General features: G+C 40.0%; 1 protein-coding gene across 3 annotated transcripts in view; it reads left to right on the top strand.

Annotated features, from left to right (window-relative positions):
- LOC117535493 (choline transporter-like protein 2) overlaps positions 1–18,598 on the top strand; it is a 37,783-nt gene extending 19,185 nt beyond the window's left edge. For 2 of the 3 annotated variants that reach the window (XM_034199977.1, XM_034199976.1), the window contains exons 2-22: positions 89–137; positions 222–295; positions 382–466; positions 1,493–1,577; positions 3,576–3,689; positions 3,766–3,826; positions 4,283–4,406; positions 5,952–6,035; positions 6,117–6,229; positions 7,574–7,705; positions 7,811–7,910; positions 8,150–8,242; positions 8,465–8,549; positions 9,920–10,182; positions 11,199–11,293; positions 11,669–11,772; positions 11,889–11,962; positions 12,042–12,112; positions 12,396–12,484; positions 13,781–13,865; positions 18,041–18,598. In XM_034199977.1, coding sequence (XP_034055868.1) covers positions 89–137; positions 222–295; positions 382–466; positions 1,493–1,577; positions 3,576–3,689; positions 3,766–3,826; positions 4,283–4,406; positions 5,952–6,035; positions 6,117–6,229; positions 7,574–7,705; positions 7,811–7,910; positions 8,150–8,242; positions 8,465–8,549; positions 9,920–10,182; positions 11,199–11,293; positions 11,669–11,772; positions 11,889–11,962; positions 12,042–12,112; positions 12,396–12,484; positions 13,781–13,865; positions 18,041–18,147 — 2,087 coding nt within the window. In that variant the 3' untranslated portion in view covers positions 18,148–18,598. Of the gene's footprint in view, positions 1–88; positions 138–221; positions 296–381; positions 467–1,492; positions 1,578–3,575; positions 3,690–3,765; positions 3,827–4,282; positions 4,407–5,951; positions 6,036–6,116; positions 6,230–7,573; positions 7,706–7,810; positions 7,911–8,149; positions 8,243–8,464; positions 8,550–9,919; positions 10,183–11,198; positions 11,294–11,668; positions 11,773–11,888; positions 11,963–12,041; positions 12,113–12,395; positions 12,485–13,780; positions 13,866–16,057; positions 16,476–18,040 lie in introns of those variants that run through there. The other variant, XM_034199978.1, reaches the window with a different exon arrangement.
- The last annotated feature ends 9,207 nt before the right edge of the window (positions 18,599–27,805 follow it).

The following is a 27,805-nucleotide window of genomic DNA, read 5'->3' as shown; positions in this document are numbered from 1 at the left end:
TTTTGTGAAGAGAACCCTTGCGACACTAACTTCTTGGTCGACCAACATAAAGTCTCTAACATCTGCTTCTTTTTCTTCTTCTGTTTAGGCGAGCCAAGGAAGTATGACTCCTCGTTCAAAGGCCCCATCCAGAACAGGTAAATTAGAGATATGTGACTTCTGGTTTTCACTGTGTGTAAAGAGTTTATTTTAACCCTTTAAACTCTGCTCTCTCCTCCCAGGAGCTGCACAGACATCGTGTGCTGCATTCTCTTCATTATCGCCCTACTGGGTTACTTTGCAGTGGGAATTCTGGGTAAGGTAACAACCCTGCAAGTTGAGAAAAACCCATCAAAAACCTTTGTTTAAATGCAATCTAACCTTCTTTGTTTGTGCCTCCAGCCTGGTCCCAGGGTGACCCCAGGAAGGTGATTTACCCCACTGACAGTCGAGGGCAGTTCTGCGGGCAGGCGGGCACCCCACTGGAGTGAGTCGCTTTCCAAATATAGATTATAATTACCATCTGAGACAGTGTGTGTGTGGTTGGTGTTGTTTTCACCTTGTGTCATCACGGCAATATGTGCTCCTGGAGACAGACATGGTTTTGGGTTCTTTGCCAAGTGTTTGTATTTGTTGGATGGATTTAGTTACCGCTATAGTGTCACAACAGAAAGTAGTCAAACACTAGATGACAGTTCAGCTCAAATATGGGTGTGTTCAGAGCGAGAGCGCGGGAAAGTACTGCCCTCTTTGAAAAGGTATTCAAAGAGGGATTATCTGATGGTGTAACAAATAATCTGGTGTGTCGGGTTACATAGCCCCCCCTTCCTCTTTATGCCCCTGTATGTAATTTAGTATGGATGTTGGTGTGATACTATCAGAATCAGAAATCCTTTACTCGTTCCACAGTGGGCAAATTAACGGCGTTACAGCAACAAAGGCATAGTCTGTAGGCACTTGGCCTGGGAACTGTAGGGTTGCCGGTTCAAGTCCCCGAACAGACCTTAATATGGAATGTGGACTGGTACTTTGAGAGGTCCCAGTTACTGCCGTGGTGCATTAGAGCAAGGCACCGGACCCCCTGGAGGGTTTCAAAGCCACAGTGCATGTTTAGGAAGAGAGTAGACTTGCTTATTATAGAAAGGCAAGCACACATTGATTAATAAACAATTAAGTGAATACAAATCGCAAATGCTTAAACCATGTTAAAAGTATTTTTAGTAAGCTGTAATGTATACAAATTGCAAGGAAACATTTAAATTGAACACAAGTGTATATCGCACCTCGCAAGAAGGTCTCCAGATATAACTGTCAATGCTTCTTACTATAAAGACACAAACAAGTGTACTCTCCGGAGCACAACATGAGAAAATAATGATGACTTCCCGGTTTACGGTACTTTTGATGAAGGTCAAAAACATGAATCACACACGATGTACAGGAATGTGTTAGTCAGCCTCTTAAGCCCTTTTTTCCTCTGATCATTTATAAACGTATCTGCGTTTTTTAACAGGAAAAAGGGCATGCTGTTCTACTTCAACATCATGAAGTGTGCGAGCCCCATGGTGCTGCTGGAGTTCCAGTGCCCCACCACCCAGGTGAGAACCCCCTCCCCCCTCCTGTCTTATAAAAACCTATTTATGTAGAGAACAGCTGTTAAGAATCACAATGCTTTATTTATTGAACAGTTTATTGGGTTGAGTGACATTTATAGTGTATTAAAAAAAAAGGTACAAATTGAGAATTTCTTTGTTATTCCTACATATGATGTTAAAGGTCACCTATTATGCAAAATCCACTTCTTCATGTCTCTTCTACATCAACATGTGTCCCCTCTTCTTCATGTCTCCTCTACATCAACATGTGTCCCCTCTTCTCCATGTCTCTTCTACATCAACATGTGTCCCCTCTTCTCCGTGTCTCTTCTACATCAACATGTGTCCCCTCTTCTTCTTGTCTCTTCTACATCAACATGTGTCCCCTCTTCTTCATGTCTCTTCTACATCAACATGTGTCCCCTCTTCTTCATGTCTCTTCTACATCAACATGTGTCCCCTCTTCTCCGTGTCTCTTCTACATCAACATGTGTCCCCTCTTCTTCTTGTCTCTTCTACATCAACATGTGTCCCCTCTTCTTCATGTCTCTTCTACATCAACATGTGTCCCCTCTTCTTCATGTCTCTTCTACATCAACATGTGTCCCCTCTTCTTCATGTCTCTTCTCCATCAACATGTGTCCCCTCTTCTTCATGTCTCTTCTCCATCAACATGTGTCCCCTCTTCTTCATGTCTCTTCTACATCAACATGTGTCCCCTCTTCTTCATGTCTCTTCTCCATCAACATGTGTCCCCTCTTCTTCATGTCTCTTCTCCATCAACATGTGTCCCCTCTTCTTCATGTCTCTTCTCCATCAACATGTGTCCCCTCTTCTTCATGTCTCTTCTACATCAACATGTGTCCCCTCTTCTTCATGTCTCTTCTCCATCAACATGTGTCCCCTCTTCTTCATGTCTCTTCTCCATCAACATGTGTCCCCTCTTCTTCATGTCTCTTCTACATCAACATGTGTCCCCTCTTCTTCATGTCTCTTCTACATCAACATGTGTCCCCTCTTCTTCATGTCTCTTCTACATCAACATGTGTCCCCTCTTCTTTATGTCTCTCCTACATCAACATGTGTCCCCTCTGTGTAAAGAGACTCTGAAAATTTCAGGAACAAAGATTCTCTCTCTTTTTGTCCTGATCCATTTCTATAAAAACCTAACTGAAAACGAGCTGATCAGATTTTGGCCACTTTATGATATCATAACGATGTTTTGGCTTGTGTAACCATTAGCCAATCAGCAACCAAGGTAACCCCCCCCCCCACCTCCGTACCCAAATCTTTAAAAAAACTGGGGTACAACGAGCGGATACAGATTTGCTGCCGATATTACGTAATTTCGGATGGTGGACCCACAGAGAGTTGCTGTCAGAAACAATGCCTGATGTGTTGTGGACGTAATCTCGTCTTTGTTTGTCTCGCTAACACTCAGAGCTAACCTGTACTGGAGAGCACATGTGTTTTTAAAAAGCAGGAAATATAAAAAGGAACTCACCTTGTGATAAACCCGCAAGAGAAAAAGCATTTGAGCTCCATACTGTTTCAGAAATAATCTTTGATGTGGTTTAGAACAGGATGGCGTTTTATCACAGCAGAATTTAACTTTATCTCCGGTAGAATTCTGATCAGGCATTAGCTCCGCCTCCTCTCTTTTTTTTTTTTTTTCAAGCTAAGGACCCAAAATCTGCGTTTCTCTAACAGGGCTGGAACAGAGGGATATGAGGGATTTCTGAAATACATGATCTGTTTGTATTTTGAGCAAAACACATTTTGTTTTTATATATTTGTATATATCTGAGACCCATAATATATGCACTTTAAAGTAAATATGTGCATTTAAAAGGATTAATAAAATATAATGGAAATATTAATTACAATTTTAAATACATAATTGTAATAGTTTATATTGGACTTAAATCTCCTGCTGTGCTGCTTTTTTTATTTTGTATCCTTAACCTGTGACCTCCTGCTGTGAATGTGTGTCCTCCTCAGATGTGTGTGGAGACATGTCCTGATAAGTTCCTGACGTTAGTGAAAGCCTACACCAACACGAAGGACTTCGACTACTACAAGACGTTCTGCAAGGAGGGCGTGACCAACAATATGGTGGGTATAAACTCACACTCACACTCACACTCACACACACACATTCACCCGTTCTTATCTGCTTTAAATGATTCAGGGAATCCCAGAAATCCTGAAGCAAGGCCTCTGTCCGTCCATGCTGACCCCCAGCAAGCCCTGTGAGTGGAAATATTATATTTTATATTATTTGTATTAATCAGAATACTTTATTTATTATTTTTATTTAGAAAATGTGGTTTTATGACAGTTTGAAATAAAGAAAAAATGGAATACATGAAGTTAGAGTAAGAATGGGTAAACAAGCTATTTCCAAATAAAATATAAGGATATTTATACAAACAACAAAATGAATGTTATTAAAATGTCTGATTAAAAACATTGAATTACAATATTCAAATAAACATAGAAAGTTGGAGTTAAAATGTCAAACAAAAGATACAACAAACATCAAATCTAAATATTTATAATAAACACAGGTAATTAAAGTAAGAATGTGCAAAAATTCCACAGTATTTTCTCCAGTATGTTGCATGTAGTATATTTCCAGAGTGTCAGTCGAGATCTGAAATGTACTTTTACTGCCTATTCTTACATCTTCCTTTGCTTCCCTTCAGTCACTCGGAGGTGTTTCCCCGCTCTGGGCCTGAAAGGAGGTTTGATCACCGTGGGAAACAACTCTCACTTTGACGACGGCAGCGGGACCATGAGAGACGCCAAGGACCTGGTGGATGGAGTCAAGTGAGTTATCAATATCCTTCATTATCAGTCTCAAACAGCTGCAACGTCCCAACCTGCAACCCTGCAGGGGAACTTCATAGTGCTCAAACATACTTTAGAAACAGGCACTGTCAGTCAAGAGCCTGTTTTAAATGAAAATACAAATATTTATTGAAATTTTAAAATGTGTAAAAAAAGATGAAGTCAAATAAACATTGTTATGGGCTCAGAACAGTCTCGTAATTCACACATGCTCACAGAAGGAGTCACACTTGTATTTCCAGATCCACAAATGTGTTCCGTTTCATATACATGTAAATAAAATCCAAATACAGAAAAAAGTTTTACATATGTATTTTTTATCCACACAACCCGCTTTCTGTGCACGGATCGCTGTGCATTCGTGTGTGGGTTTTTTTAGACTCCCCAGACGGTCACCCGATTCGTACTTGTAATTTTTTCTATCTATAGCCAATCAGATGTCTCCTCCATTCTAAGCCAATCACATGAGCGCGTCCCCACCGGGGTATGATTTATTGCGTTCATGACGTAGCGCTTCATGTACGCATTTTGCGCTGTCCGGAGCTGACGGGGCCATGGAGCCTGCCTGCATTGATAAACACAAGTGTGAATCCTTCTGTGTGTATTATGAGACTGTTCTGAGCCCATACATCAGGGGTGAAAATATACATGTGCAAATACAACATATAAACATATTTAAAGTAAACATGTGCAATAAAGAGAAACATTTAAAAGAATACAAATATTTATACAAATATATTAAAGTAAACATTTGAAAAATAAAAAAATGATATTTCTATAAACGGATACAAGCGGCCGAGATGGGTTTTCTCCACAGGGTGGCTGGCGTCTCCCTTAAGGATAAGGTGAGAAGTTCAGTCATCCGGGATGGACTCGGACTTGAACCGCTCCTCCTCAGTTGAGGTGGTTCGGGCACCTAGTTAGGATGCCACCTGGGCGCCTCCCTATATCTCTTCGCTGGCCTGGGAGCGCCTTGGGATCCCCCAGTCAGAGCTGGTTGATGAGGGGAAAAGAAAGTTTGGGGCTCTCGCTGGAACTGCTACCCCCGCGACCCGACCACGGATAAGCGGGAGAAGATGGAAGGATAGATTTCTATAAACATAAGAAGTCAAAATAAAAATATGCATTACATGTTAGACGCTTTTATCCAAAGCGACTTACATACTTAATACTGTGGGCAATCCCCTCAGGAGCACTTTGGGGTGAAGTGTCTCAGGGACACAACGACATGCTGACTGCAGTGGGGTTTGAACCTGTGCTCCCCTGATCCCAATGCAGTATTCCACTTTGCCACAGCCTGCCTCAAATATATATTTTCTTTTTAAAACACAAAGTAAAATGTGCCAAAAAAATAAGGTAATCTTTATTGTGTGTTGTATTATTGTCCACATCTCATAGAAAAATAGCTTTGGCTTAATTGGAGTTAAATCATTTGTTCTTGGTATTAATGAAAACAAAACTACCATCATTTGTATGTATTTATCATTAAACACTGAAAGTAAACTGGCCTGAATCTCTCCTCAGGAACGCCACGGTGGTGATGGAGGCTCGTCAGGTGGTGATGAAGATCTTTGAGGATTACACAAAGTCCTGGTACTGGATCGTCATGTAAGTCCCTCAGGAACATTAACACATCTGCTTCTCTCTGAAACCTCCGCTCACTGCCTCTCTGTTCCTTCCTCTCTGCAGAGGTTTGGTTATTGCGATGCTCACCAGTCTGCTCTTCATCGTCCTGCTGCGCTTCCTGGCCGGGATCATGGTCTGGGTCATGATCGTCATGGTGATACTGGTCCTAGGATACGGTAAGAGTTCAAACATAAAAGCATTATGCTCTTTAAATAAGGAAATTGGTACAATGCATGTCGTACACTGTCAATATATGAATTTTGACAGTGAAGGGTTGACTCAAATCACACACAGGTGGTCATCAGCGCTGTCGTTAGCTAGCAACGCTATCGTTCATGGTAACAAATCATTACAGACTGCTCATTTAACCCAATCAAATAAACGGTTTCTTTTTGACACCAGTATAGTGGTACATTTATTGTAATATAGTGATGTCACTATGTTCCTGAAGTAAACAAAGGAGTCCAATGGTGGCGTTTCAGGTGGGAGTGGAATGAGGGGAAACTCCATCTTGAGCACATGTGTCAAACTCAAGGCCCGGGGGCCAAATCAGGCTGAGTGGATTTAATTTCGGCCCGCAGGATAATTTGTAATTACTATTAGATCTGGCCCGCCGGTATATTGCACGCACACCTTCACTCCATCCTGAGGGTCTCCTCCGCTCAGAGCCTGAGCCCAAACATTGATGAGCTTGCACCTAAGATGAGATGCCAAGTATCTGCTTGAACTAGCATCACAGAGCAGCACACTGAGTTTAATGGATGTTTCCTTCTGCACTTTTTCTCTCACGACAACAGGGCATGTTTGGTTTGCTCTTTGAGGGAAATAGTTTTGTTGAAGCTGTTGTTGGCCTGTGGGAAAATGTAATCATAAGAAATGACTCTGGAAAAGCTGCAGATAGAGCCATAAGAAATGAATGCTGATTAGTTAATGTTTAATGTTGTTTTTATAGGCAATCATTTAAGCTTTGTTAGTTCCAGGTTTAATATGTGCAATAAGTTCATTTCAATACGTTTTGCAATAAACGTTGAACCAGTCCGGCCCTCGACTAGTACCATTTTAAAATGTTGGCCCACTGTGTATTTGAGTTTGACACCCCTGATCTTGAGGGAACACAGAGATTTTAGCCTTTGCAGACCATTGACATGCACTAAAACCCATATAACACACCACAGGAATGACAGAACCCCCCAAAAGCAGAATAGGGCCCCTTTTTAAAACGAATGCACTTAAATGGCTTAATGAACACTGATGTACCGGTTTCTTAAAAATGCTTATTTTTTATTATCCTTATATATTTCTTTTTTACCCCTACTTTGCAACTTATTATTTTAGATTGTTTATGTTCGCACCACCAGAAACCAAAGAAAATTCCTTGTATGTGTAAACGTACCTGGCAATAAACTTGATTCTGTACCTGCAGGTTTCTTACTGTTCTGAGTCTGTAGCTTCATGGTTGATTGCACTCATCTTAAGTCACTTTAAATGTACGCTTTATCTAAATGTAATGTACTGTTCAGGTATCTTCCACTGCTACATGGAGTACGCCGCTCTGAAGGGAGAGGCCGGCGCTAACGTCACTCTGCAGGAAATCGGCTTCCAGACGGACTTCACCGTCTACCTGCAGATCAGACAGACCTGGCTGGCCTTCAGTACGAACACAGACCAGCATACACACCTTTATACACTCTGATATGTTACTGTGAAGTGAGGACATCTGTGTAATCTATCCCTCTTCTACTCGTCCTCTCCTTTAGTGATCATTCTGGCCATTGTGGAGGTCATCATCATCCTCCTGCTCATCTTCCTCAGGAAGAGGATCCTCATCGCCATCGCTCTCATCAAAGAAGCCAGCAGGTCAGATTTCACATAAAGTATAATTCACATGAATCTATTGGCGCTTTTAGACGAGAGAATGGAACAAATTGTTAAAATATATCAATGACCTTAAGATGTTTTCTAACTTAAAACTCATTTAACTGTACAAGGTAATGCATTGAAGAATCGGACTAATGCTAAATACACAGTTAAACTAATTGTAATTCGACTCAAAGTGATGATTTTTGTCTTGGTTGTTGTTGTTGTTGTGTTTACAGAACCATCGGGCATGTGATGTGTTCCCTCTTCTACCCTCTCTTCACCTTCCTCCTCCTGGCCATCGTCATCGCCTACTGGGCCGTCACTGCTGTGTATCCTTTCTAAATGTCCCATTACTGGAACAGCTGATTTAAGCATGTGCGACTATACTAAACAGAAATGAACTTAAAAAGCACATGTTGATAAGTATTTAAGCTCAGGAGTTGGTTAGCGTTAAATGTTGTCACCAAAACTTAATCTAACGTCGTAGGATTTTGTGTAGTTGACTAGGATGCTGAACATCTTCTGACGTTGTCCTTAATAACACTGATCAGCTTCTTGTCTACCTCTAATCAACCGATCTACAAAGTCTTCAATGAGACGATGTGCGACCACTCGAGAAAAACTTGTGAACCTGCGGTGAGTTCTCCTTTTTATTATCAATGGATGTTAGGACCTCCATTTTAATCCTGGCCAAAATGTTATCAATTCACAGAATAAACGGGATAATCGTCGACACATTCTTCAAACCCAGAAATGACACTGCAGCATCCTGGAATCACTCAACCTAAAAACGTTTTAAAAGTTAATTAAGATGACAAACAGGCTTAAAAGGGACATTTTAAGTGATACTGCAGCTTTAAGACCACATGGAAGTTGGTTATTGTTACGTTTTCCTGGAACCCTATTCTATAGCTTCGGATTGGTTATCCCATTTAACAAATTTCCGTTATGTCTTGTGATTTTTACTTATATTGTTAACATGCTTGTGGATAAAATGAATTTAATCTAACTTTTAAAACAGCTTTCACGCTTAATTATCTTGTGAATTTATTTTCAATGGTTCCATGACATGATCCGTGTGTGTTTTTTAAAGGTGTCTATATACGATAATACTTTAATGGTCAGATCAAGTCTGAAATGTGACTTGCATCACAGCAGCTCCATGTGTAACATCAACAGACAGATATCAAGACACAATACATGGAACACAAACATTTAACATAACAGCACGATCAGTGAGAGAAAAGCTGCTCAAAGAGCCTTCAGCGTGCATCTGATCTGGATTCAGCTCTGTGTCTACTGAGAGGACAGACTGGAGCACAAAGGATGCTTCAGTCTGACTTTATTCAATCTCCATTAGATTGTAGCAGTTCATATTCTCTGTTAGAGCATGCATTAGGTCCCATGATGTTGTTGGACAGCCTCATGAGGTTATTATGATAGTCTGAAAGGGTTGACCAACAATCTTTGGCAAGGCACATTTCTTTATATAGCACCTTTCAACACAAGGCAATTCAAGGTGCTTTACAAAAATGAAAGACATTAAGAAAATGGCATTTAAAAACAGTCATTAAAAAGAAAAGATAATAAAAGTAACATTAAAAGAAAAAATACATGAATAAAAAGTACATGACTAAAAAGTTACAGTGCAGTTTAAGATATGAATAGTTCACACAGAAGTTCCACTTTACTAATGAACACAACGGCTCAGTTTCAAAAAACACTTTGAGCAGATTTTGGAGCAGTTTGGATTTTAAAGCTGTTGACAAACACTTGTACCAGGTAGTATTGCAGTACTGTAGAATAGACAAAATCACAGATGTAGTTAACAACAGAGTACAGAATAGAGCGGTGCAGGAGTGAGGCCTAAAACCAGGACATCAGATTTCTCTTTAGACCTAATTATCCTCTTGTGAATGTATTTTCAATGGTTCCATGACATTGAATGTTGAGTAGATTTCCAAAGTGTGTATAAAGGTGTTTATATAACCTGTATCTGTGCTCAGAACTACTCCATCAGTATAGAAAAGACGCAGTGCCCGGACTCAGAGTGTCTGTTCGCTTTCTACGGCGGAGAGACGGCGTACCACAAGTACCTGATTGGGCTGCAGTTCTACAACGTCTTCCTCTTCTTCTGGTGCGCTAACTTTGTGACGGCGCTGGGACAGATGACCCTCGCCGGAGCCTTCGCCTCGTACTACTGGGCCTTCAACAAGCCCGACGACGTGCCCGCCTTCCCCGTCTTCTCCTCCCTCGGGAGGTCGCTCAGGTGGGTTTGAATGTGCAGGAAGTTTCAGTAGAGAATGGGGTTCATTTGGTGCGGCCATCTTTGAAGGATAGCTTCTTTGGCAAAAGTAGGAGCAGATGATGCCTATCAGTTTTCACTGGTCTTCTGTCAGCTGTTTTTCATCCGAAATGTAATACGGTATGTGCAAAATAGAAATGTCCTTTGAGAGAGGAGAGTTCTTTTTGAACTAATGCTCAAAGAGAAGAATGTTGCCACCAGTAACGGTGCCTAACCTACCTGTCGGGAAATACAAAAATGTTTACATAACAGGTCACTTGTTAGACGCTTTTATATACTCAATACTGTGGGCAATCCCCACAGGAGCAATTTGGGGTGAAGTGTCTTGCCCAGGGACACAACGACATGCTGACTGCAGTGGGGTTTGAACCTGTGACCCCCTGATCCGAACGCACAACCCACTGCACCACACGCCTCCCTTTAATCTTTGGATGTGTAATTTACAAACTTGGGGACACAGGATCTTCAAATCTAGAGGCTCTTTAACAATATACAATCATCCGGACATAGAAAGCTAATGTTATGCTAACTGAATGCTAACAAAATGGGGGCTTTTTGTGAATAGTTAATCTACCGTTATATTCTTACTGTATATGACGACATTTCAAGATTTAAATCTCATTCCCTGTGTAGTTGTTTGCGTTTCTGTAGGTCAGCAATTATCTTACACTTACATTAAACAACCTGCAGATGGCGCTTTTACCCTCCATTAACTCCATGTTGGAAAAGTATAAAACCTAATCCTGTGGTCCTTCTTTGGTTTTCTTCGTTAGTAGTTGGATTAGCTGGTGTCCTTAAAAAATGGCCGACTTGCTGTTGCGTTTGCTTGAAAATCAATCGTTCATCTGCCTTCTGTCTACTTGTCTCTTTTTTTTGTAGTCATAGTGTGTTCTGTCCCAGTGTGTTAATTGTCCCCCCCCCCCCTTTGGTATATGAAAGGCTATATACATTTAAGTTATTATTATTGTCCGTTTTTTCAGGTATCACACAGGAACTCTGGCGTTCGGCTCCCTGATCCTCTCCATCGTTCAGATCATCAGAGTTCTGCTGGAGTATCTAGACCACAAGCTCAAAGGTCTGCTGCGGTTTAATTCACATTAAACCAATACATTTCAAGTGCAAAAAGAACAAAACACAATCTATAAATAATCTCTTTCTTTTTACTGTTAAATCTCTGACTAACCTTTAGACTTGAAGAAAAAGGTTATCCAATTACATCAGGACCTTAAATATTATGGCAAAATGACTACAAACTTTATGATTTCAAGACGTATAAAACGGAACAAGTTTACCCTTTGTTTAGCTTTGTCATCTTCTCTGTATATATGAGTATTTAATTAGTTGAAAAAAAACCTATTTAACAGAATATTGAACTTAGTTCTATTTGGAAATTGCATTTAATCGTAAATATACCTTCACTTACAGTATATTTTATTATGATTTTTCACAGGAGCTCATAATAAATGCACCAAGTTCCTGCTGTGCTGCCTGAAATGCTGCTTCTGGTGTTTGGAGAAATGTGTCAAGTTCATCAACAGAAATGCCTACATCATGGTGCGTGCTTTATTATTGCCTTTTCAATAAAGTAGAAACATCACTTATTCTATTTTATACCTACTTTATGCTAATGTTTATAAAGTATTTGAGTGTAATGAGTGTTTGTCCTGTAGACGGCGATCTACGGGAATAACTTCTGCACCTCCGCCAAAAACGCCTTCTTCCTCCTCATGAGGAACATGATCAGGTGAGGTGGATTTAATAAAGTTTAATTTATTTAGAATTTATTTGCAGAATATCATTTTATATTTCTTTAAATCCCCCAGGGTGGCTGTCCTGGACAAAGTGACAGACTTCCTTTTGTTTTTGGGGAAACTGCTCATTGTTGGGCTCGTGGGTGAGTCTTAATGTCAATTATTCATTCTCGAAATATTCGCCTGATGTTATTTTAGACTAGAGAAGGTTCATTAGAATGTTTCATTTATCCCGGGTCGTATTGCGTGTCATGACAGTTGCTCCATTTTAGACTGAATAGAATAACTTAAAGGGGACCTATCATGCATATGTTTACCCAAAGAAATACAATATTTGTTATGTATGTATCTTAATATACTTCACAGCCAATCAGTGTGCAGCAGAGAGCTTTGTGAAGTTTGATTGATTGTGTTTTTTATTCTCAGGGATCTTCGCCTTCTTCTTCTTCTCGGGGAGAGTGAAGGCCTTCGAGGACACCGCTCCACATCTGCACTACTACTGGGTTCCCATCCTGGTGAGTGTCTCCTCTCTACCTCTACCTCTGAAGCGCTGAGTTAGGATTTTTCTAAAAGCTATCAAAAACACAACGTTGTTTATAACCAGAGATGGCAAAAGTACACACATCCTTTAGTCAAGATACAGATACTCGTGTTTAAAAATACTCTGGTAGAAGTACTGACTAAACTTCTTTACTCAAGTAAAAGTAAAGAGGCTTTGAAATGTACTTCAGTAAAAAGTACCCATAACTAGCAGCTGTTTTAAAGAGTACCTGACCTCCCTTTATATGAATAGAACAATAATGTCATTGTTAGCTAATGAATGTTTCCATGCTGAACAACGGCACCATGACAACGTTTCCATTGGTCCCTCTTCTTTAGAGAAGACCAGGAAATGATGGATACACGGATCGTGTTCAAATCAATAGGCACGCAATGACTCTAAAGAATAATGATCACGCACCAAACACACATTCAGACTAAAGGAACCAGCCTGTTTGGAAAATGAGAGAAGTAGAAAGTACAGGTATTTGAGTTCAACATGTAAGAAGTAGAAAGTTCAGGTATTTGTGTTCAACATGTAAGAAGTAGAAAGTACAGGTATTTGTGTTCAACATGTAAGAAGTAGAAAGTACAGGTATTTGGGTTCAACATGTAAGAAGTAGAAAGTACAGGTATTTGGGTTCAACATGTAAGAAGTAGAAAGTACAGGTATTTGTGTTCAACATGTAAGAAGTAGAAAGTACAGGTATTTGGGTTCAACATGTAAGAAGTAGAAAGTACAGGTATTTGTGTGTTCAACATGTAAGAAGTAGAAAGTACAGGTATTTGGGTTCAACATGTAAGAAGTAGAAAGTACAGGTATTTGGGTTCAACATGTAAAAAGTACAGGTATTTGGGTTCAAAATGTAAGAAGTAGAAAGTACAGGTATTTGGGTTCAACATGTAAGAAGTAGAAAGTACAGGTATTTGGGTTCAACATGTAAGAAGTAGAAAGTACAGGTATTTGGGTTCAACATGTAAAAAGTACAGGTATTTGGGTTCAAAATGTAAGAAGTAGAAAGTACAGGTATTTGGGTTCAACATGTAAGAAGTAGAAAGTACAGGTATTTGGGTTCAACATGTAAGAAGTAAAAAGTACAGGTATTTGGGTTCAAAATGTAAGAAGTAAAAGTAGAAAGTCGTCAGAAAAATAAGTACAGTACTGATACCAGAAAAATGTACTTAAGTACAGTAACAAAGTATTTGTACGCCTTTTTTTTTTGGTCCTGATCTCTGATGGTTCTTTATACATTTCTTCTTCTCCTCTCCAGACTGTGGCGGTCGGATCCTACCTCATCGCCCACGGATTCTTCAGTGTTTACGCCATGTGTGTCGACACTCTGTTCCTCTGCTTCTGTAAGTCCTTGCTCATTATCACCTCCTTTGTATTATTACTTCTTAAAGGTCCCATGTCATGGCCATTTCTGCTGATCATAAGTCCATTGTTGAGGTCTACTAGAATACATTTACATTATTCAATTTTCCAAACTCACATTGGTTTCTCATACAGCATCTCTGTATAGTATGTGTATTCACTCTCTGTCCTACACGCCTTGTTGGAGCTCCTGCCCCCCCCCCCCCCCTCCCTGGGAGCCCACTGTGCTCTGATTGGTCAGCTCGCCCACTCTGTTCTGATGAGTCCACCACCGTTACAGCGGAACATCAGTGATTATGTGTTACCATGGCGTTTGTTAGCAACCAGGAAATGACACCAGTAATGACAAATAGATGAGAATGCTGCGTGGGGTCTGGGTGCCGTGTTGGCGGGACGTTGCGGGTCTCGCTGCTGGAGTGGACAGTGTGAGCTGGATTACTGGTGTCGTTTCCTGGTTGCTGCGTGGGGTCTGCGAGACTCCGCAAAACTCACCTTAACTCAGCCTGAGCACACACACACTCACAGCCAGGCTGAGTTTCACGGTGTCTCGCTGTCTCAGGCTGAGAAATTCGTGGAGCTGAGAAAATATAAGGTTTGTGAGGAGCTTCATGGATTGGTCCATTTGGACCTGGGCATGGTCACGTCACCATACTCAGGAAGAAAAAAATGGAAAAAGAGAAATCTCCAACGAGGCGTTCTGGGGCAGCATAGATAGGTATTTTCTGTGTTAGAGTTTTACTCTCTACAGGGTGTACTTTGAGGGTTTGTGACTCTGCAGACCGTTTACATGCAGAAAAACCTTCATAACACACAAGGGGACGGGTAATAACCAGAAAAGCATGACATGGGACCTTTTTAAATGCAGATGTGTTGCATTGAAGAAAGGCTTTTAAGAGACAAAAAACACGAAGATAAATTAACGATCGGCTGAACCCAGACTTTCCTCACTTCTTCAACATTGCTTTTGGTGGCTGTCACTAATTCTAAACTGCATGAATATACAGTGGTGCAGGGATGTTGTCCTTTTGTAGCCTACCCGAAGTAAGCAAGGCAAGGACTGCTTTGAGGGAAAAGCCAATGGGATTATTCCATTGGATTATTGCAGATAATTGGCAAACACACGTTTATGATTCTTACACGTCTTGTTCAGCAGGATAATCTCCACATATTAACAACAATTTACCACCACGTTAGACAATAAAGGAACTACAGCACGGTCACATGAATTCACGTCACCACCGCTAAGCTAAAGGTGGCTAATGTTAGGCTATAAAGGAACTACAGCACGGTCACATGACTTCATGTCACCACCACTAAGCTAAAGGCGGCTAATGTTGGGCTATAAAGGAACTACAGCACGGTCACATGACTTCACGTCCCCACCGCTAAGCTAAAGGCGGCTAATGTTAGGCTATAAAGGAACTACTGCACGGTCACATGACTTCAGGTCACCACCGCTAAGCTAAAGGCGGCTAATGTTGGGCTATAAAGGAACTACAGCACGGTCACGACTTCATGTCACCACCGCTAAGCTAAAGTTGGCTAATGTTAGGCTATAAAGGAACTATAGCACGGTCACGACTTCATGTCACCACCGCTAAGCTAAAGGTGGCTAATGTTAGGCTATTAAGGAACTATAGCACGGTCACATGACTTCAGGTCACCACCGCTAAGCTAAAGGCGGCTAATGTTGGCCGTGATGACGTTTAGTCGTCTTATTTAGACACTTGTTAGCAACCGCCATTTTTATGACACATATAAGGTTCAGATATTCCCCAGTGTGGTATTCGCTGACGTGTTTTATGTCGTAGTAATAATAATGTTTACTTCGAGACGAGGGAAGTGGAAGTGCTAAAATGCCAACTAATTTCCGGGTTTTAGGACTCATTCCTGCACCACTCTACAGTGAGCCACCCTACCATTTCTAAATAACAGTCTGAGGCTCGCAGGATGTCAATCTGCTGCTTGGTGTTTCTCTATAAATGCCTGTGGGTGCTTTGCTTGCTATTTGACTTTCTTTCTCTTTTTGTCTCCTTTTTCTTTCTCATTTTCTCACAATTCACCACCTTCCTTCCACTCCCTACCTTCCCATAACACCTTTTTTAACCCTGATTTCATTACTTATTTCCTATTCCATCCATTAACACGTACAAATACACAAACACACAACAAGGTGAAGACCTGGAGCGCAATGACGGTTCAGCCGAAAGGCCTTATTACATGTCCTCGGTGCTTCGTGAGATTCTGTTGAAGGACAAAGCCGGGGATCCGTCTTCTGCCCGGCAACAAGACGATGAAGACGACGATAAAGACGTTGTGTTGAAACAGCCGCAGCTTCAAGAGGAAGATGAAGTTTAGAGAAGAGGAGTTTTGAGAGCGAAGACGCTGAATTACAGGCATAATGGAACCTTTTAGTTATAGTTGAAGACTTCTGAAAATAAGGGTCTGGAACTTTTTGGAAGTTCTCCTTTTTGTTAACCTTTTTTATTAAAGGTTCCCCGCACTGCCACTGGCCAACAGAGGTGGGAGAAGTACTTGGATCTTTTACTTGAGTAAAAGTAGAAGTACTCAGGTCTTGTACTTGAGTAAAAGTAGAAGTACTCAGATCTTGTACTTGAGTTAAAGTAGAAGTACTCAGGTCTTGTACTTGAGTAAAAGTAGAAGTACTCAGGTCTTGTACTTGAGTAAAAGTAGAAGTACTCAGATCTTGTACTTGAGTAAAAGTAGAAGTACTCAGATCTTGTACTTGAGTAAAAGTAGAAGTACTCGGAGATCTAGTACTTGAGTAAAAGTAGAAGTACTCAGGTCTTGTACTTGAGTAAAAGTAGAAGTACTCAGATCTTGTACTTGAGTTAAAGTAGAAGTACTCAGATCTTGTACTTGAGTAAAAGTAGAAGTACTCAGATCTTGTACTTGAGTAAAAGTAGAAGTACTCAGATCTTGTACTTGAGTAAAAGTAGAAGTACTCGGAGATCTAGTACTTGAGTAAAAGTAGAAGTACTCAGGTCTTGTACTTGAGTAAAAGTAGAAGTACTCAGATCTTGTACTTGAGTAAAAGTAGAAGTACTCGGGTGAATCGGAGAATAGTCTCCTGGTGACATTTTTAAATAAATCTGGGTGTCATCTGCATAGATATGATGATTTATGGTCGTTGTTTTTCACAATTTGAGCCAGTCTTCAATGTAGTGGCCTAGAAGTACAAAGTAGCAGAACATATAAATACTTGTGAAGTACAAGTACCTCAAAAATGAGTACAATGCATTACTTGAGTAAATGTACTTAGTTACTTCCCACCTCTGCTGGCCAATAGAAACTTGAAACCATTTTGTGCCTGATTTACAGAGTTAGTGTTGGTCTGTTTGCACTTTTATTAAAGATGTATGCACCATCAACGCACTTTTCATCTGTTCACCATAGACTGTATATATAAAGGTTTACACCAAGCCAGGTTTTAATCTCATTAAAGTGATTCTCTTTAGGCTACCTGCTGTTACTTTGGGAATGTAGTTCTGCATCTATTCTTCAATTCTATTGGTTTATTAAACGGGGACAGTTCACATTATTAAACCTTGCTGGGTTGCAGAGTTAGCCAAGAGGTACATTTTTTTTTTTTTGATCTGTGGCCCTTCGACAGATGCTGTAAAATGTTGTAGCCTTCAGTAGGTGTGTGCTTGGCTGCGAAGTTGCTTAAATAAACAATATTTCAGGATAAAAGTCTAAAAATAAGTAATTTAAACTCGTAAAATTGATGCATGTTGTTGTTTATGGTCTGCGGTAATTGCTCCAAGCTTTCCCCGCTGTTAAATGAACTTTGTCCTTCATATTTAATAGTGAAATTGGGCTGTACAATTAATGAAAATGTTATTAAAGGTGTGATATTTGGTAAAGGTAAAATATAAAAAAAACATTTGAATAAAATATTATATTGCTGCAAAGATGTCCCGGTGTCTTACAGACTTAATAATGTTTATTTATTTATATAAAAATGACCATTCTCTCATATATTGCAAATCAAATTGTGAATGTATATCATTTAAAAAGATGTTACACAAATATTGCAGCTGTAATCTTAATAAATGAAGCCTGATCCTGGTTTTTTAAGCACTTCTCTCTCCAATAATCTGACTTTAATCCTGTTTTATTGAATGTTTTCCAGTGGAGGATCTGGAGAGGAACGATGGCAGCGCAGAGAGGCCCTACTTGATGCCGGAGAACCTCCGAAAAGTCCTGAACAAGAAGAACAAGACGGAACCGGCTGAATAACGGAAAGATCTGCAGTGATGTTGGACTTTAGGAAAAACATTCTCGGACCAGAACCAGATACCTTCAATCACCAGGAGCCTCCATCGGAAGTGTTATCCACTTTAATTAATCTACAGTTTATAGTTTTAAAGACGCCGCCTTATTTGTTATATATTTTAATATTTGTGCTACATGAAGGTCAGCTTTAAAGTTGTTTAATATGTCTCTGCGCTTTTTATCTTGCTGTTATCTTATGTTATGTTTGAAGCTTTATTTAACCTTGTTACCAAAGCCGTTCCACTACGACTCGTTTTTATCTGCACAAAGAATCAATCTGTCAGCGAGTGTGTAACGGAGAAACTTAAGAACAAAAGCTAAATTTGTATTGTATAGGGTTATACTCTGGTACTCATTTCATTATTGTGGAGTTAACCTGAGAACGTTTTTGAAATAAAAATAGTTTTTTACGTAATTGCACAATGTCTTTACTTTTAACCAACTGTTTTTGCTTATGTATTATAATAATTGTTACGTTATCTTTTAACAACAGCAGAGAGCTTGCCAACTCCAAACGATTGTGTTATAAGGATAAGGATCCGCTTGATGACTTAGTTTTATACACCAAATAAAGTATTTGTTGGAAAAAACGAATCACAAATATCCGATCTGATGTTCATTTATAGGTGTCATGTTGCTGGGGACGCAGGTGACATGTTCTTACCACTTTTTAAAAGTATAATTGGTTAAAAATGTTCAGATTTCTTCAATCCTTGGGACCCAAGTGATTTGGACATTTGACACATGTAATTTAAGTTAAAGGGGCCCCATCATCCTCATTTTCAGGTGTATATCAGTGTCTCTAGTTTAAAGAGTCCTCTCCTGCTGATGTTCAGGTGTATATCAGTATGTAGTGTCTCTACTTTAAAGAGTCCTCTCCTGCTGATGTTCAGGTGTATATCAGTATGTAGTGTCTCTACTTTAAAGAGTCCTCTCCTGCTGGTGTTCAGGTGTATATCAGTATGTAGTGTCTCTACTTTAAAGAGTCCTCTCCTGCTGATGTTCAGGTGTATATCAGTATGTAGTGTCTCTACTTTAAAGAGTCCTCTCCTGCTGATGTTCAGGTGTATATCAGTATGTAGTGTCTCTACTTTAAAGAGTCCTCTCCTGCTGATGTTCAGGTGTATGTAGTGTCTCTACTTTAAAGAGTCCTCTCCTGCTGATGTTCAGGTGTATATCAGTATGTAGTGTCTCTACTGGGACATGTCTCCAAGCTTTAATGTTCAAAAAGCTCTTTATTTGTCTCATACTGTCTGTGCTGCAGCACCTCTTTTCACCCTCTGTCTGAAACCAGAGCCCAGTCTGCTCTGATTGGTTAGCTGGCCAGCTCTGTTGTGATTGGTCAACCGCTTAGAGATATCCCGCCCCTTAGCCTATCACGTACAATGTGTTGGAGCGCTAGCCAATAGAAGTGTTACGGAAGATAATAAAGTAGTCCAATAGAGGAATACCATTTACATGCACAAAACTGCATCATATCAGTGTTTTTAATAAATAAATGTAGCACAGGAAAAAGTACAACATTATCCTCTAAAATGTAGTTGAGTATAAGTAACTTATAAGTATAAGTACATTCTCAAATAAAGAACATCTTCCTTGACATGACACACTCAATAACAGCCTTGAACTGCCCTCTGCTGTTCTGTTGCTGTCCATCAGGTGGAGTGTGTGTGTGTTGTCTCTGCAGTGTGTGTTCAGTGTGTCCTCAGGTCAGTAAGCAGCTCTTATCTCCGCTGACGGCTGCAGGTGATCCTGATCAGATCACAATCACAGGGACATCTCTCGTGTTGATGCGAGCTCTCTGCTGTCACGTTAACGAGTCAGGTGTACCCAGCACACAGAATAACTCCAAATCTCTCATCAGTTCAATTGTGGCTCCATTTCTTCTGTAATGTCAGTGGTAGAAGAATAGTCAGATATTTTTGCATATTAGTACAATTAGCAATATTCAACTTTTAAATGAATCTGTTGCAAGTAAAAGTCCTGCAGAGTACTAAAGTATTGGACTCAAAATATACTTAAATCAACCTGAAGATCAAGTGGTTATTTGTTTTCTTTGTTGTCATTAACCCCCTTTCTTGTCTTTTTGGTTTTCGTTGTAGTCGGTTTGTTAATTTGAGTCTCTGTAATAACTTCTATGCCACTTTGTAGTCGTTATGTGTGCAGCTGTTTTGCACAATTTGTAGTTGCTTTGGTTTCTTTGTATGTTTTCAGTTTCGCTGTTGTCTTTCTGAGTCTCCTTCTGTAGTATGTGTCTCTTTGAGTGTCTGAGCATGTGTCAGTAATCTGTAATCCATCCATGCATACCCGTCTGATCAAGATAAGCCACTAGAACATTTTGGACCTCTATAATTAACGCACCAGCAGAGGTGGGAAGTAGTGGAGTACAAATACTTCGTTACTGTACTTAAGTACATGTTTCTGGTATCAGTACTTTACTCCACTACTTATTTTTGTGACAACTTTGACTTCTTACTTTTTGAACACAAATACCTGTACTTTCTACTTCTCACATGTTGAACACAAATACCTGTTCTTTCTACTTCTTACTTTTTGAACACAAATACCTGTACTTTCTACTTCTTACATGTTGAACACTAATACCTGTACTTTCTACTTCTTACATGTTGAACACAAGTACCTGTACTTTCTACTTCTCACATTTTCCAAACAGGCTGGTTCCTTTAGTCTGAATGTGTGTTTGGTGGCGTGATCATTATTATTTAGAGTCATTGCGTGCCTATTGATTTGAACACGATCCGTGTATCCATCATTTGCCTTAAAGCAACAACATGAAATTATGCTTCAGTTATTGTTAACTGCGTTGTTGATGACCCTTATGTCACCAAGAAGCAAGACATTTGCTGACTTGCTCAGTCAGTGACATTGAATTGCACTCGATGAGGGTTCAATGTCCTCATTAAAAGGACGATTATGTAGAAAACAACATAAAAGTGACACAGAGAGGGACAGAAATGTGGCCTTTGAGACGTCTCTAACCCTACCTGTTAACGGCAGCCCAGGTCTTTCTCAGCCTGTAAACTGCATTAGACTGAAGGGCCGACAGGATGGCCTTGAGAGAGGAGAAGTTCTTCAACCGACGACAATCCTGCAGAGCAAACAACGAGCATTCAGTGGGTTCACCTCATTTAAAATCGAATTGTATTGTTAACCATTCTTTGTGTTGGCATATGGTGATAAAGGACCAGAGGTGGGAAGTAGTGGAGTACAAATACTTCGTTACTGTACTTAAGTAAATTGTTCTGGTATCAGTACTTTACTCCACTACTTATTTTGTTTTACTTTTTACCTTTTTAAACACAAATACCTGTACTTTCTACTTCTTACATGTTGAACACAAATACCTGTACTTTCTACTTCTTACATGTTGAACACAAATACCTGTACTTTCTACTTCTTACATGTTGAACCCAAATACTTGTACTTTCTACTTCTTACATGTTGAACTCAAATACCTGTACTTTCTACTTCTTACATGTTGAACCCAAATACTTGTACTTTCTACTTCTTACATGTTGAACCCAAATACTTGTACTTTCTACTTCTTACATGTTGAACTCAAATACTTGTACTGTCAACTTCTTACATGTTGAACACAAGTACTTGTACTTTCTACTTCTTACATGTTGAACTCAAATACCTGTACTTTCTACTTCTTACATGTTGAACCCAAATACTTGTACTGTCAACTTCTTACATGTTGAACACAAGTACTTGTACTTTCTACTTCTTACATGTTGAACTCAAATACTTGTACTTTCTACTTCTTACATGTTGAACCCAAATACTTGTACTTTCTACTTCTTACATGTTGAACTCAAATACCTGTACTTTCTACTTCTTACATGTTGAACTCAAATACCTGTACTTTCTACTTCTTACATGTTGAACCCAAATACCTGTACTTTCTACTTCTTACATGTTGAACTCAAATACCTGTACTTTCTACTTCTAACATGTTGAACACAAATACCTGTACTTTCTACTTCTCTCATTTTCCAAACAGCTGGTTCCTTTAGTCTGAATGTGTGTTTGATGCGTGATCATTATTATTTAGAGTCATTGCGTGCCTATTGATTTGAACACGATCCGTGTATCCATCATTTCCTGGTCTTCTCTAAAGAAGAGGGACCAATGGAAACGTTGTCATGTTGCCGTTGTTCAGCATGGAAACATTCATTAGCTAACAATGACATTATTGTTCTATTAATATAAAGGGAGGTCAGGTACTCTTTGAAACAGCTGCTAGTTATGGGTACTTTTTACTGAAGTACATTTCAAAGCCTCTTTACTTTTACTTTAGTAAAGAAGTTTAGTCAGTACTTCTACTTTCACCAGAGTATTTTTGAACACGAGTATCTGTACTTCTACTTGAGTAAAGGATGTGTGTACTTTTGCCCTCTCTGGGTCCTAGTCGATCCTACCTTTGGTGAACACAATTCAGGGTACACAAATATGTTTTTCATCACATTACTCCACACCTTTCCAAAGCTTCTGTTCTTTCAGCAAAGACAGTTTTGCACAACTCCCCGCCACAGGAAATCATTTAAATGACACAACTCAGCTCATTAGCATCATCAGTGTCCCCGAGGCGGCGTGACTTCACTTCATTTTGTTTGCAGTCGAGTTGATTACACACTAGATGCTGTTTTCTTAGCAGTTCTGCGTCAGAGGCCATGAAGGGCTTTCTCTCTCTGCAGTCTCCATGGAGAGCACCTGAGTGGCTGAGTCACTGGGAGGGCTGCAGCTCTTCAGAGTTCCCGGTATGCACTTGAAATGTGGCCCTGACAACCCTGAAAAATGTCAAACAGCCATTGGGTAATACCTCAGTGTGTTTCCATTTCAAGCATGTGTATGTCACACAAAGCCAAAGATGGTAATGAAGGTAATGAGATCATGTTGTACCACTTTTCTTTTGACTGGAGAGTTTTGTATTTGGTAAACATACTGCATTTATATGATAGATAGATAGATAGATAGATAGATAGATAGATAGATAGATAGATAGATAAATGGATAGATATATAGATGGATGGATGGATGGATAGATAGATAGATAGATAGATGGATAGTTGGGAAATGTTTCCGTCACAGAAGCAGAGTGTTTTCAGACTTACACTTAAGTACATTAGCTTACAATAAGCCAAACTTTTGCAAGTGCTGCGTACATTATATACGATATGATACGATAATACTTGAATGGTCAGATCAAGTCTGAAATGCTCCTTGCATCACAGCAGCTCCATGTGTAACATCAACAGACACATATCAAGACACAATACATGAAAAACAAACGACAAACATTGAACATAACAGCACCATCAGTGAGAGAAAACATGCTCAAAGAGCCTTCAGCGTGCATTTGATCTGGATTCAGCTCTGTGTTTACTGAGAGGACTGACTGGAGCACAAAGGATGCTTCAGTCTGACTGTATTGAATCTCCCATTAGATGGTAGTAGTTAATATTCTTTGGGTCCCATGATGTTGTTGGACAGCCTTGTCTATATATATATATATACATATATATATATGTCATTGTCTATATATGTATATAATATACTATTTGTTCATTCATTTTTGGCCTTGGTGCAGTCAAAACAGATGGGTTTTCAGTATGCTGGGGAAGATGTGTAGACTTTCTGCCGTCCTGATATAAATGAGGAGCTCCTTTAACCATTTTGAAGCCGTGTATTTATTGAGGGGTACCTCAGTCCCTCTTGCTGTTATAATATGCTGGAGTGTATGTAGGACCAGAACCCTTCACAGTGCATTAGGCCAGTACCAGAGTCATTTAAGTGGATTCGGGCAGCCACTGAAGGTAAACGGTAGAGCAGGAGAACTTAGGTAGGTTTAAAGGCTTTGGGGGGCACTTTCTGGTTGAGCCTTGCCCAAGGACTCTTCGGCATGTTGACTGCGGAGGCTGGAGATCTAACCACAGACCAGTTGATTGGTGGACGATCGCTAAACCTGAGCCAAAGACGCCCACATTTGGACAGAGTCAAAGAACACTGAGCTAAATCTGCTGCCACATGTTAACGGATTCTGGCCTGGTACTACAAGCAGTGGCTATCCTAGAGCATGTGGGGGCCCTAGGCAAACATTCACTGGGGGCCCCTCGAACCAGCTTTTCATCACCACGCACAGCCGACAGCATCCCCCCCCCCGAAAAGAAGCAGCATTTTACGCCGGCTATGCATGGGGCCGCCTTGAGGGGTTTCCTGACATGTCGTTGCAGTAAATGAAAGGGTATTTCATGTTGTCGTTGCTGTGGACCCTCTTAATCTACCTTCTTTGGGGTCCCCCTTCTGGTCCGGGGCCCCAAGCATTTGCCTGCCTTGCCCGTTCGCAAGGTGCGCCCCTGACTACAAGTGCTTAATTTCCTTTGCTTAAAGCTGTGAAATTATTAATATTTAGCTTGTTAAATTGTGTGTAATAGTTCAAACGTGGCTGCGTAAAACCACTTTATTTCGTTTGACTTTAGCCATATCCAAATGAGCTGAAACAATGAACAAAGGGTCGATGATATCACTTCTATCTTTGCCCTGAGCTTTGTCCTGAAGGCGAATCCCTGCCATGTGACTCCCGAATGCTAAGAATTTGAAAAGGTATTTGTCTCTGGAGCTGTGCTGATAAAGAACCGTCTGTCTGCATTCCTCAGCGCGCTGTAACCACCGTGCGTCAGCCCATCTCTGAAGACTTTGAATTCCTAAATCTAGAGACCGAATTCTCCGAATAATCAGAGTTTGTTTTTATTTTTCAATGGGAGGACGGACTCATGGCCAACACTTCCATGTCCACTCTCATTATTGGATGTCAGATAGGAATCAGCTGGAGTCTGTGAGCTTTGATTTTTGTATCATTAATGTTCTTCTTTTGGCGCAATCAGTGCAATCATCCAACGTTGAGATTGTCCCTCTGATAGGAGGCAGAATTTGATCGATTGACGTCATGCAGAGTTGGAAGTGTATCGGTCGTGTCGGGTGATCCACTACTGTTGTCCAGACTACAACATATAATCAACTATTGGATTAAATGTACTTATTATTGTCCCCTAGTGGTGTAACTAAGTGCATTATTCTAGTAGAGTACCATTTTGAGATACTTGTACTTTACTTGAGTATTTCTATTTTATGTTACTTTGTACGTATTCTACTCCAGTACAGTTCAGAGGTACATGGTGTACTTTTCCTCCACTACATGTATTTAATACCTTTAGTTACTTTACAGATGTGGATGAATGATGTGAAATATAATCAAGTGTTAAATCAGACTTTAGTTCCACCTGGAGTAAATCCACAAGCTACCCTGCAGTATACAAAGTCATTCAAACTAGCTGCTCCTTTACCAGCTTTGAGAACACTTTCATGATCAATCATTATAAAACATATCATATATATTATTCTGAAATGGACCAATCTGCACAATCACTACTTTTACTGTCGCTACTTTCACTATATTTTGATGATAATACTTTTCTACTTTTACTCGAGTAACATTTTGAATGCAGGACTTTTACTGTAACAGAGTATTCCTACACTCTGGTACTTTTACTCAAGTACAAGATCTGAGTACTTCTACTTTTACTCAAGTACAAGATCTGAGTACTTCTACTTTCACTCAAGTACAAGATCTGAGTACTTGTCCCTCCTCTGTTGTCCCCAGTAGATAAATCCTTCTGACTTTGCTGATCCCCTGGTTTTCCTCAAATTTACCACAAGGTTAATATTTTTGGTTTCAAGCTAAATTGAACAACCATTGGATTTTGTACAGAAATTAATGCATCCCTCCAAATGAATACTAACATATTTGGTTATAAATGACACTTCCATCAGTGAGGGGAAAAACCCATGTTTTCCACACTGACCATGTGGGGATTTAAATGGACTTGAATTACGGACGTAGTTGTGATAACTTTAAAAGATATTTGACAAATGTAGGATCATGATTTTTAGGAGACCAGGCTGTGTGACCATCTCTGGAAATGCCCTTCAATTAAACTGTGTGATGTGTGACCCAGATAGAGCGGTGTCAAATTTGTGTTGGCTAATAATTGATGCCAACGCTATCAACAATAAAAGGCCCTCGGGGAAGAACCACACCTAAAGGCGTCAGAGGGAACGGAAACTCAATATGAGTCGGGATTGGAGGTGAAACGGGAACACAAACGTCACTGGTGTCGTTTCAGGGTTATTGTGAATGCAAAGGATTATACATCTGACCCGTGTGCTGTATGATGCATGAGTGTGACGTTACCGTGGACTGACAGCTTCGGGCCTTGTAATATTGCACATATGGGTTTGCACTTTATGAAACAACTTCCTTTTGCACAGTAATAATGTCACTCAGCACTTTATTAGCGTAATTTGCACAGTACAGTTTGGCATTGCATATTTGCAAATTTTTATATAAATTATACTATTTATTGATGTAGTATTTATTAAATGATTAAACCGTATTAATTGGAATGTCGTCTGGCAGATGCTGGTCGGGTCCTCGGCTCCACCTGAAAAGAGAGGGGAGTTATAGCGAGAGCGCCGAAAGCGTTTATGATTGTGTAAAATTGACATAGGTTGAGATTAATCATTGTGTGCAAATAATATGTTTGAGCGTGTATATGTCATGACGTTAAGTTGCATTAATTGTACAAGTGTTTCCCCTCCCGTCTTGTCTGTTACTGGTGATTGTGGTCACCTGGTGCCCTGTGTTGTCTCCTCCCCCCCCACCTGTGTCTTATTGGCCTGATTAGTGTGTGTGTATTTAGGCTCTGTTTTCCCTGTCAGTGGACAGGTAGTGTGTGTGAGATCCTTGTGGCTGGTGTTCACATGAGACAGTAATATTGAGGCTATGTCATGTACCACAAGGAGTAATAAATGCCCACACCGGGTTATATTTGAACTCTCTGCCTCTGCCTCTTTGCTTGGTCGGGCCGTTCAACGGTCAGCTTCACAATGAGTATACAATACAATACAACATTTGACGTCAGTAAGGCGTACAAAATCTATATGGGGGTTAGTAGTTCAGTAATTCACTGGGCAACACATCCATGTATTTACTAAATAAAAAGCATTTGATGTTTTGTTGTCTGTTGCATTCTGATGGGAAGAGATGGACTAGACATGAGCTGCAATACAACAAAAAGCAAAATGCCACGCTCAGGAAATAAGAGCCATCTTTCGTAGAAAAGTTATGCATGTTTTCACTTTCTTGGAAAAGACGGCAAGTAGGACAGATTGTTAAGTTGCTACCTGCAATACAAACACCCACACAAACTCTTCTCCAGTGATTTAGTGCTTCAATTCCATACAGTTTGGGGACTTATTATGGTAAAATGAGCTCTGTTGCAAAGAAAAATGTGCAAATGAACACCACATATGATATTTGAAGCAAAATGGAACTGTAGTTAGGTGAAGTAAAAAGGGTTAGGGTTATAATAACTATAAGGCTACAGAGTGGTGCAGGAATGAGTCCTAAAACCTGTACATAAGTTAGCATTCTAGCACTTCTGGTTTGCTTGGATCCTGAATTAAGGTATCTGGTTGACACAAGCTAAAGAGATTTTAATATCAAAATAAAATACGTCAGTAAATACCCAACTGGTGA

The sequence above is a fragment of the Gymnodraco acuticeps genome, unplaced genomic scaffold (assembly GCF_902827175.1).
Source record: "Gymnodraco acuticeps unplaced genomic scaffold, fGymAcu1.1, whole genome shotgun sequence".
Lineage (NCBI taxonomy): Eukaryota > Metazoa > Chordata > Actinopteri > Perciformes > Bathydraconidae > Gymnodraco > Gymnodraco acuticeps.
The sequence above is the reverse complement of the archived record's forward strand: the minus strand, read 5'-3'. Positions and strand labels throughout refer to the sequence as shown.